At 36.2% G+C, this 12,124-nt stretch overlaps 1 protein-coding gene across 3 annotated transcripts in view; it reads right to left on the reverse strand.

The window, feature by feature from the left end:
- Positions 1-12,124, reverse strand: part of Crybg3 (crystallin beta-gamma domain containing 3) — a 106,663-nt gene that overhangs the window by 35,916 nt on the left and 58,623 nt on the right. For all 3 annotated transcript variants that reach the window (XM_090347565.1, XM_090347547.1, XM_090347555.1), the window contains 5 exons: positions 10,757-10,893; positions 9,500-9,614; positions 7,667-7,702; positions 4,807-4,940; positions 2,297-2,414 (listed from right to left, as the gene is read on the reverse strand). In XM_090347565.1, coding sequence (XP_090203691.1) covers positions 2,297-2,414; positions 4,807-4,940; positions 7,667-7,702; positions 9,500-9,614; positions 10,757-10,893 — 540 coding nt within the window. The remainder of the gene's footprint in view (positions 1-2,296; positions 2,415-4,806; positions 4,941-7,666; positions 7,703-9,499; positions 9,615-10,756; positions 10,894-12,124) is intronic.

The raw sequence follows: 12,124 nt of genomic DNA on the forward strand, positions 1-12,124 counted from the left end.
CATCTTATAGAGATACCAGCTTATTCATTTCTAAATATTTTTAGCACCAGCTCCTATCCAATTCTCTGTCATAAGCTGAATTTTTTGAATTATTTAATACTGGACAGAGAGTGATCTGAATTATGACCTATAGTTTCCTCAACGCATATGATCACAGTGACCTAAAGAAGAGGGATACTGTCACATTTTATTTATCTTCTTTGCCTTTTAGTGATTCCAGGTGTGGAATAAGTAGAGAAAAATCAATGGTGCTTGCATATTGGAAATATGCACTAAATATTTGAAAAGTTATCCATGTATTACTGTTTAAGCAATCCCAGTAATCAAATTTCAGTAGACCATATTCTGTTTCTCTCAGGTAAAATTTGGTTTTTGTTTCTGATTCTCTTACTGAGAAGGACCACTTATGAAAAATATAAAATGCTCTCCTATGTTCCTCTCCTGCTTTCTCTCCTTTGGCTCTTTCTACCTAATAGAGTGAGGGTTATAAAAGGGATGTTTCTGGGCCCAAATATTTAGAAATCCCCCAAACATAATTCCAGTGTTCAGTTAAAGTTCATGTGAACTCGGTACATGAGCGTCATAAACAATTCAGAAAAGAAGGGCTTCCTAGACTACAGATGGTCGATCATTTCAGGAAGACATCACAGTAGCCATGCATAAATGATAGGAGGGGAGTCCTCACTAGAATGATTTTAAAAATGCACAGGGCTGGTCAGAATAAGCAACAATATTTGATAGGCAATGGTATCTTGGAATACTAACATCAGTCATTCCTTTGTGCCTTCTTCCTTTTCTATGTACAGTTTTTTTCATATATTTTTTATTGTAATTAATAGAGGGGTTACATTATATTCGCCAGATAGAAGGTACATTATTTCGCATACATTGATACCCTTTCTCATGTCTTGGTCCCCATCCCCCCCACCCCTCATCTTGTTTTCCCCCCTTCCCTATCCAATTTCAAATAACCAAATATGCATATATCCAATATATCAGATAAAAAATGAAATACTGTAACAATATGAGATAACCAAGGGACAGCAAAAGAGATGAGAGATAACATAGTACATTAAGGACAACCATCACTCATTTTATGGCTTTTGTGTCTATATCCTAGAGGTCGTTTCATTTAGCATCATACTATATGGCCTTATGTATCTAGGTTTTGCTCTATTACAAATCTCTGCTGGAAGAGCCCAAGGTTTTACTGATTATGACAAATGAGGGAAACCATTGAGCCTATGTTCCTTTGAGTCGGGCTTACTTTACTTAATATGATTTTTTCTAAGTCTTTCCATTTCCTTACAAATGGGGTGATTTCGTTCTTTCTGACAGCAGCATAGAGTTCCATTGTGTTTAAATACCATATGTACAGTTTTGTAACGTTATGGACCTCCTATCTCCAAGCACCTGCCTTATCCTATGCTATGCTAATTTTTATATGAGTACCACAAAGATTAAACCATTGCCTAATCATGTTCACTAGCTTTAAAGTCCACTGTGACTTCAAAGCAACCAAAAAAAAAGTTTACATTTCTCAACATGGGACTTGGCCTCTTATTTGTTGGTTCTGTGATTATTCTGGGTGTCTCCATCTCAGCACCATTAGCATTTTGCATCCTATACTTCTTAATGTTGGGGATGTCATTTTTGTCACAGGAACATAGCAACATCCCTACCCACTTCGCTCTAGATGTCAGTAACCTTCCAGCATTTATATGGGAACGGAAAATGTCTTCAGACATTGCTAAATGGTCCCAGAGAGCTTATAATCTTGATGTTACATATGGGTTGATCTTTTGCTAAACAGCAACTAATTTTGCCTTTACCCTGCCACTCCAGCCAGGAATTCTCTACTTAGGACCTTTCCTAAAGCTAAAACTGAACTCAACTATTATCTTTTCTACGCAGCCTTTTATCTTTGTGGGCAAAACAACTGACCTACTGACCTTTGTCTAAATACCCTGAGTACTTAATTCAGTCGCAGTCAAACAATATCAAGACATTTATATACGTGCCAATTGCCCTGTATGACTGTCTGCTTTAGGATGCTGGGACTCAGTCCATGTGACTAATACCTAGTACAAAACATCTAACAAAGCTCAAACAATGCAAATTTTATCTACAGGCAAAAAGGTCTATAATAATTGTGGCGGTTAAGGAAAACAAGGAAGTCATGTTGAGTTCAGCTTAATGTTTTCAGGTGATAGAAACATTTTATAACTTCATGTTCTATTAGAGGTGATGAAAAGATAAAACAGGTAGAAAAGTAAAGGTAAGGAAGCACACTCACAGCTTGTAAGTACCGGAAAGACAAGATGGGGCCACATAATGACCCACTGTCTTCAAAGTCTCCTTCCTCAAGTAGGAACTGCTGACCTTTAAAATGTTCTTTTTCATAGGCAACCCACCTAGAAATACAAAGGACAATCAAGTGAGCCATTAATAAATGATTCAAGAAAGCCAAGGAGAAAAAATCATGAACAGACACATAGTTATTCATCTCCATAATCTAAAAAGCAACACAGTTGTTTCATTTTCCAGTTACAAAGACAGGTAGATGATGTGTGCTTCACGGATCAGTAATTTGTATCATTTGAAGGCTGTAAAATGTATAATTGTAAAATCGCAACAGGTTAATAAGCATATAAAAAGTTTGCCAAATAGAAAAATAGTAGAATATGCACACAGGCAATGAGAAAAAGTTACCAATTTGCATGGAAAGCCAAAGATAATCATTCTTTGTTTACTGACTAATTCTTCCTAGAAACAGAATTGCTACTTTAATAAATATTTGTGAAGAGCTTAAGGAAACTCTCCCCGGGCTGTGCTCCAAAACACAGTAGAGAAGTATATACCAAAAACTGGAAAATGCAATTGAGCTGTAATTAGTCCTTATGCTCTACATGTGTACAAAGACTTTTTTAAAAACCTCTTGGTGGGAAATGCTGTTCTCACCATTTTGTAGGTAGTGAGCAAGGTATCAAGAAGCCAGTGGTAGGTCTAGAGACAGAAGTTTACTGACTTCTGTTAAAAGATTACTCCAGGACACTGAAACTTAACTTTTCTATAGGGTAATCCATAGTATCTAATGAAATGTGGGTATAGATGATTCACAAGTAATGTACTAAAACTAGCTTTTGTCTATACGCGATAGTCATGGTGGATCTGTTCCACTGGGGAGATTGCAAGGTGACTCTTAAGGCTAGAACCTGATACAAAGAAGCCCAGGAGAGCTGCTGGCCATTGTCTTTCCTTAGCTCAACCATGCTATAGTTGTGAAGATACAAAAAAAAAGGCAATTCTTTCCACAAGAGCACATGAAGTTCTTTTTCCATCATTACGATTCTTCTTGCTTCCATGTATGACAAAAATTGTTCTAGCTACAGATAAAACTAAACATTTAGAAAAGCAAAAAGCAAAAAAAAAAGGTGAGAATAAAGTCAGTCATTCACTTTTAAGTGGGATTATCACATGGTTTCCCTATATTTATCAAATAAAAATGTAAGTGGGTATATGATATTACAGGCCATATTTTCTTGGGTGTTTTGTGAAACAGTGGTTTGAAAACCTTAGAGAATAAATACTGAACTTTACAGGATCATTTTCCATGAAACTGAAAACTAGTTTTAAATCCATCTAGTTAATAGGGAAAACATTTAAATCCCCAAGGGAGGAAAAAGACGTACTGTACAGCAATTAACAAGAAGCATGTGTACTCAGAAACCAGAGAAGACTACAAATAAATACAACTGATTAAAATGTTCACTGAGTAAAACAGCCTTTGCTCTTTTAACCATTTGCTCTTCAAATCAAAACTAAATAATAAAATTCCTAGTATGTCAGACCAATTATCAATATGACCTACATTTAGCAGTCCCTTACATTTTTGTTTTGGCTAATAGGCCATTGCTTAATTTGTTACTAGAAACTGTGATGTCTAAATCTGTATACATAGATCTTTACACAGGTTGCATCAAGTAACCCATGAATGTGAGTTATTCATATGCCCATGAATAAAAGATTTTAGTGCTGTCATTTGCTAGAGGAGCACAAACAAGCTGCATGATGTGACAGCAAATACCAAGAGATATCAATGCTTAAAATTAAAATGAAACTACATTCCATAATAACCAATCTTAACAAGAGACACAAGAAAATGTTTCTGAAGGGTCTGGCACTTGGTTGAAAATGGCAAAAAAGCTTTGAGGAAAAGTTCTTTGTCGTTTTATTTATCAGAACATGAGCACAAGGGCACACTGCAGCCTAGACACTGATTTTTCTAGGGTTTCTGCTTCTGGAACTGTTCATTAGGCTGGGATGGCAGCAACAAGGGTTTGACAGGGGTCTTTAGAGTGTTTCCTCAAAAGCAGCTCAGGAATTGAAGTTTACTAGTCAAAAACTCTTGATTGGAAACACACAATCCAGGCTACTCTTTTAATTTAAAAAGGAGGTGGTCAAAGTCAACTAAGGCACACAGGCAACTAAGATCTAAATAGAGAATAGAGGGTTAAAATGGGTTTCTCCATCATGTTCATGATCTATGAAAAAATTAATTTTCTCTTATAATCTTTATCTTCTATGTTTAAATATGCTAAATGTTGAAATTTTAGACTAGATAGAAAATAATTTGAAAATCTCTAATACCAACAAAACTTTACAGAGAGCCATTAATAAGTAAAAAAGGGCATAGATCTTTAGATTAAGCCTGGTTGCTTTTACTTTTACTCTGTTTAGCAGTGTTTGTATTGCTCTTCAAAAATAAACTACGATTAAATCAAGTATTGAAAATATAACACTCACACTCCACCAATGACACGAATTGATCCAATTCCATTGAAATCACTATCATTTTCTAAAAAATTAGGAATAGAATCTACATGCTCACTAAACTCTTTCGCCTGTCCATAGAAGTGAGGCTTTTCATAAATAATAACCTGAAAAACAGGAAAACATTATTTAACATGGTCATGTGTTAGCACAGATCCTTTGTGACTTACTTAAATAACATTGAAAACCACAATATTAGTAGGCACAACCATATTTTTCATTAGTATAGATTTGCAATACATTACAGTGTCTGGTATTCAGAAAGAAATTGTGAGTTATGATCATCTTAAAGTTATTGTCTTGAGTCCGGCACTGGTGGCTCATGTTTCTAATCCTAGCTATCCAGGAGGCTGAGACCTAAAGATTGTGGTTCAAAGCCAGCCCCAGTAGGAAAGCCCTTGAGATTCTTCTCTCCAATTAATCCCCCCAAAACAGGAAATGTCGCTATGGTAGAGCACTTGCATTGGGTAATAAGAGCTCAGGTACAGTGTCCAGGTCCTGAGTTCAAAGCCCTATGACCCCCCACCAAAAAAAAAAAAAAAAAAGGAAAACTCGTGATCAAAGTGCCTCTCACACACCTGGGTATGATAAATTGTTCTGGTCCAAATCCTGTGGCCATCTCATAAACTAAATTCTCTTATAAATGACCTCTTGAATTATCTTTATACATTTATTTCTGTTTGGAATTGAATACAGGCATGCTTCATATCTACAGAGTTTCTCTTATAATAAAAACGTTTCAAACCCCAGAATTGAAAAAAAAAAGGAAGTCTAAAGGCTTGATTCAATTGGTTGAACCCCAGCTTAACAAGCTCAAGCACCTGCGTTGGAAGGTCACAAAAACTTCCAGAGTATAACAATAAATTATTGAGTTCAGAAACATACCCTATGAGAAGACTAACTTTTTCTATGATCATTAATAATCAATAAGAAACAGGCATGTCAATTTTTAATTTAAATATAAAACTTCCTAAAATAATGAGTGGAAAATGATAGTATGTTATGAATTGGATACTAGCTCATAAACTAAATACTGAATCGAAATACTTTTGTACAAATACTTAAAGGTAACTGAAAATGTTTAAAAATTAAATGTAGTTAAGAAAATTTATACCTGGTTTAATGAGTATAGTTCAAAACAAATCTACAGGGTAACTTTTACTTCAAATTTGAGTTGATCCAGTGTTCTCTCCTATTTTGTTATTTTATTACTTCTCAAATGATAACATCTTTAATCTGTCAACAGCTTATTCCTTAGTCCTATTTCTTGGCCAGTGGAATATTTATCCACAATTAGAAATGCAAGATCTTGATGAATAACATACCATGTTTAAATATACTAAAACAGAAAGTTACAACCTCATTATTTCTATAACATTATACATAATGAAAAAAACCATAATACTGATCTTGTTGAAATTTTATATATACATATATAGTATATATGTGTATATATATATATGGACTTAATCACTGTTAGGATATGTGATGAAATTTTAATACAATAATAAAAAGCAGTATTTTTATCAGTAAACTACCATCACATTATCAATGCCAATTAGTACCTAACAATATTGCAACTGTGACTACTTATGGTGACAAATCCATTCTAATATGCTTACAACCTGCTGAACTTGCAAATGCCCAAGTAAGAGCCAGCCTGTCAAACCTGAAGTACTGAATCACCAAACTAGGAAAATGAAATAGGAGTCCCTCAGAGTGTCATCACATCTATTAGATGACTAGTTTGTAACTTTGGCTTCATTTTCAAATCACTTGAGAGGCTTATGACCACATTTCTGACCACATCCCAGACAAAATAGTGTTTTTGAGAGTGTAATCCAGGCATAAAATCAGTATATAGTACCGACAGTAAAACACATAATTTAAAAATCTCCCCCTAAGTGATTGAGAAGATACTCAATTTCATAAACTACGAAGCCCAGAATTTGGAGTGTTATAGGAGTAGTGTCTTATTTGGGGGAGAATGCTTCCTCACTTCAAGACTTGCCTTTGACTGATGCCTCTGGAGATGCTATTTCTCACCTCTAAGGAAATGTATTTGCACCTTGATCACTGCCTTGATTTTCTTCCTTTTTCTTTCTCTTCTTTTTTGTTGATTGTGTGGTTTGAATTCAGGGCCTGGCCACTGTCCCTGAGTTGTTTTTCTTAAAGCTAGTACTCTAGTACTTGGAGCAAAAGTTCTATTTCCATTTTCGCAGTGGTTAATTGGAGATAAGAATCTCATAGGTACTTTTCTGCCCGGGCTGGCTTCAAACCACAATCCTCAGATATCAGCCTCCGGAGTAGCTAGGATTACAGGTGTGAGCCAACAGCACATAGTTCCTACTTATCTCTATACATATGTTAAACTCTAGTTTTTGTTTGCTTTTCTCAATTTACTAGATCATAGTCCCATGGCCACAATTATTTCATTTTTTCTACTCTTCCCTTCAGATAATCAAACTTAAAAACTGGCTTTTATCTAAAAATTTGACCTAGACTTCCTTATCAGCCTTGATCTTCTCTCTAAGGATCACTCACAAATATCACTTAAATAACTATAATATAGCTATAGAATAGATGCTATCACACTCTGATCCAAACAAGACACAGACAGTTTTAGAGGTTGAGAGCTACACACTGCATACTAAGAATCTTCTCCATTAACAATCCCAGCACAAGTCCTGGGCAAATAGTCCATTGCAGCTCATTAACCAATATCTATTAGCTAGGTATTATGTATTTAGATCTATTTTAATTATCCAAAATACTTAACAATTACTATTCAGTCTTTTTTCCCCCTGAGTACAAAAATCTGTTCAAACCTTACCTTTAAGTTCATAGGCATTTCCACTTTGAGACCACCCTAAAGATTAAACAAAAAAAGTTTAATGTAAGTGTGGAAATATTTTAAATGCTTGAAAATAAGTGACACATAGGCTATTAAAAAAAAAAACTAATTAGTGTCAGGCTCAGGTAGCTCATGCCTTCTCCTAGGTAATCAGGAGACGGAGATATGATTACAGTTTAAAGCCAGTCTGAGCATGAAACTCTAGGAGACCCTCATCTCCAAATAACAACCTAATAGACTGAAGTCAAACTATGGATCAAGCAATGTAAGATTAGTCTTTTTCTTTTTTTTTTTTTTTTTTTTTTGGTGGGTCATGAGGCTTGAACTCTGCTTCAGCTCTTCAGCTCAAGGCTATTGCCCTACCCCTGGGTCTGGGCGTTGTCCCTGAGCTCTTCAGCTCAAGGCTACAGCCCAACCCCTGAGCCAAGCCCCACTTCCTGTTTTCTAGAGGTTAATTGGAGATAAGGAGTCTCAGGTTCTTTTGTGCCCCCCGCCCCCCCCCCCCCCCCCCCCCCCGCTGGCTTTGAACTTTGATCCTCAGATCTCAGCCTCCTGACATTACAGGATCATAGGCATGAGCTACTGTACCTGGCTGCAACCATATTCTTGAGTTGAAAAAGCTAAGGTACTGAGACCCTAAATTTAATCCTTAATACCAAGACTACACAGCATTCAAAATTTAAGTTAGGTCAAACTTTAAATTTTAAGCAAGTCAGAAGTTTCTGCATCAATGTAGAGGGGGCAAGAATTGTTTTTTAAAGTTTGATATTATAACAATTACAAGAAAGATTAAGTCTTTGAACACCAGGTGATCAATTAAATATTCGATCATGCTGGAGAGTATCCCACACAGAAGAGTAGAAATGTTACAAGTCTGTCCCACAAGTAGTTGGGGTTTCTAACCAAAAATAACAATCAGCCCCTATGTTCCAAGGTTACACTTAATCACATTTCCAGTATTTGCAACATTAAGTTGGTTATACAGCATAAAATGCAATTGTTTTGTCATAAAAATCCTAATTCTGTAATTTTCTGGCTTCAATGCTAATATAAATTGTGATATTTCTTAAGATTTCTTCATTTGTCCAGGATTCTATTTTGAAAAAGGAACAGAAGCAAAAAAAATTGTAGCACACAGCCAATATTTAACTAAACACTTTGCCTCCAGATAAAATGCTTCCAATAGAAGTACTTCATACACTTTAATCTTTAAAAGGTAAACATTGACAGAACTACCCATTTATTATTTAGGCCTGACTTATTATTTACTACTGAAGTGGAAGAATATAATGTACTCTAATTTTCTAATAAGCGCCAACAAAAGAAATTCTTAACTTCATTAATTATTTAGAATTTTCACAGAGCAGTATGAGGAAACTGCATATATCATGGTAAACCTGGTTCAGTATAAAGGAAATATTTTTAGTAGAAACAGGAAAACAATATATAGTTTGCCAACTGAATAGTACCTTTTTTTGTGTGTGGGGGGGGGGGGGTCATGGGGCTTTAATTTGGCCTGGGCGCTGTCCCTGAGCTTTTTTTGAGTCAAGCCCCACTTCTCCGTTTTCTAGAGGTTAATTAGAGACAAAAGTATCAGATCCTCTTGTGCCTGGTCTGGCTTTGAATCTTGATCCTCAGATCTCAGCCTCCTGAGTAGCTAGGATTACAGATTACAGCCACCAAGCCCAGCTGAATAGTACTATTATCTATGTCTTGAGACTGAGATGCATGAGTAACAATCACAACTACTTGATTTTGGATCCATGAGCACTTGAAAAAAAAAAAGAAATGCTTCCTTGAGAATTTACTTACCACTTGAAGTGGATATAATGACTTCATCTCTGATGCAGAACTCTCAAAAATCTCTTGGTCTTCCTCTAAAACTGCAGCTTGCCCCTTAAAATTAATGTCTGAGTAGGCAAGCCAACTAAATAGGGAATAAATGAATGGTTAAAATATAATAATGATGAAGGGAAGATTGCCAAATTTCAAAATTTTCAATCACAGAATTACACTAGCAAAACACCAAGATGATTAGTCACAGCATAACAGGAATTAACATGTTACTGAGTGCTTACATTCATATGCCATCTTGCATGTCTGTTTTCCAAATTTCAGACAATATTTATTTAGCTTAACTAGTATCTAATACATGTGACAACCTTCAATTGAAGGAGGATATAATAAAAAAATAAAAGTCATGTCTCTATTCATTCTTTATCAAAGATAGAGATTCCACTAGGCATTTTATATGGTGAGCTTTGTTTTTAGAATTGCTGCTACTAGTTCTTTTGGTTGCCTCAGGGATAGTATTTGCAATCAGATTCCCAAAAGATCCATCTATCTTTCAGAAAAACATGATAATTACAAGCATCTTCCAGAGGAGGTCAATCACTCCTCTGCTCAGTTGTTTCAGTTCAGCTACTGGACACAAAGCACTGTTTTAGAGTAACCCCCAAATACTACAATAACCATCAGTGGAGCTACCTGAAACAATGGAAGAGACAAAGAGAGACCCATTCAGGCAGGTAACCACAGAATTCCGTGATTCACATCCATCTAACATTGAGCTACAAGTAAACTCAGATCTCAGATACCACAGATAACCTGTGAAATCAGAGAGGTGTAGTATAAAATTCTTGTTTACCAGCTGGTTGCTGGAGATGAATCATCTACCACAGTGAAGTTAACAGCAGCTGCCTTGTAGGACATGAAATTTGTCTTGGACTGGGGAGGCCTCAGCTCTTAACACACTTAGAAAGTAGTCAAGGCTCCAGAATTTTAGACTAGAAACAAGCTTTTACTTCTCAGTCGTAAAGTGAGAAGACAGTGTGGGTCCATCAATTAAGAACTATGTCTCAGATTCTGTGCGTGATCACACAAGTCATTTATCAAAGAGCCTAAATTGGAGCCCAAGAAAGACAGAACCTGTTTTAAAACCCGAGGTAGCCTCTTTTTAATGAAATTAACAAAAAGTTCAGAAATATACATGTCATCTATTGAAAAATGAAACAAAATGTTAAGATAGGTAGCCATCCGTCACTATAATAAAGGAAAAATGATACGTACACTCCTGACTTGACAGTAAAAGACTTAAATTGAGGGAGATTCAGTTCTTCCAAATTGGGGATTGCTCGTTGTATGTAGATAGAACAACATTCTGGTTCAGTCTTCAGACAAAGCTCTATCTCTGCAATGCTGCAATCCTGTAGGGGGGAAAGTAATTTGACTTTGAAATAATCTAGAGACACACAGGCTAGTATTCCAACCATCCTGGATATATACTAACAATTGTGCTCATTGTTCAGTGGAATTTCTTCACACACACAAAAAAGCATAAAGGGAATATTGTTGTTCCTTAATCTTTTCTTTTATTCAAATAAGTTTTTGTAGGGGATCATGTCACTAACTTCCAAACTATAAATATTATTGATGGAAGAAAAAAAATATAGTCTACTTTGTGTTAAAAGCACTTGTTTGAATAAGCAATGCTCACAGTTACTTGAGGGTTTGAGTGCCAGTGGTCTGCAGGCCTTCCTTCTAAAAAGAAAAACAAAGCTGTAGAGAAAGAAGTGAGTCAAATAAAAGCTGATCTCATGGGACACATAAAAAATAAATAATAGAGAGGCACTATCCCTACTGAGTGTTTGTCTAATTTACATCGACAAAAGAAGCAGGAATTAGAGGTGAGGGTAAAGGAAATCTGTTATCCTACTTGTGGAGCTTTATTTTCTTCAGTGCATGTTGGTTTGATTTAAAAAGGAAAAAATGAAACCTGACACTATCGTTGATGAATAAAAATCGGATACCCACTGTTTCCTGTCAAAACTTCCTTTCCAGTTTCACTTCTTATCTGTTCCCACTTTGGTGTACTAAACTTCAGTAGTGGATCTAGTCTCAACTACACTTTCCATAGATGAGCTTGGGAGAATACCAGTTCTTTGTGACATTCCTTGGTCTAAGACTCAGTTACATCAAATCCATGTTTTCTCAGTGCAGTCATTTCCCACATCTCTTCAGTCATCTGCTCTCCCTGCCCACTCCCCACGCATCCCACCTCCCTCTACTCTTCAGAGGCCCAGGCTGGCCTCTGTAAGGTCTGCAGACATTTCCCTCCTTTCCACTAAAGAGAGAGTCATCTGTGTTTTATGAAACTCTCTTACAGTCAAGTTAAAGCTGAAAAAGACCTCAAACTTTCTTAACAAATAAAAATCACAACTATAAAATGCTTTACTTAAGCCGGGCACCAGTGGCTCACACCTGTAATCCTAGCTACTCAGGAGGCTGAGATCTGAGGGTTGAGGTTCAAAGCCAGCCCTGACACTAAAGAACACAAGACTCTTATCTCCAATTAATCACTATAAAATGGGGACTGGGGCTGTGGCTCTAGGGTAGGGTTGTAGTCTTGAGCTGAAGAGCTCAGGGACAGCCCTCAGG

This window comes from Megascapheus bottae, chromosome 1 (assembly GCF_031878675.1).
Source record: "Megascapheus bottae isolate mThoBot1 chromosome 1, mThoBot2.hap1, whole genome shotgun sequence".
Classification (NCBI taxonomy): Eukaryota; Metazoa; Chordata; class Mammalia; order Rodentia; family Geomyidae; genus Megascapheus; species Megascapheus bottae.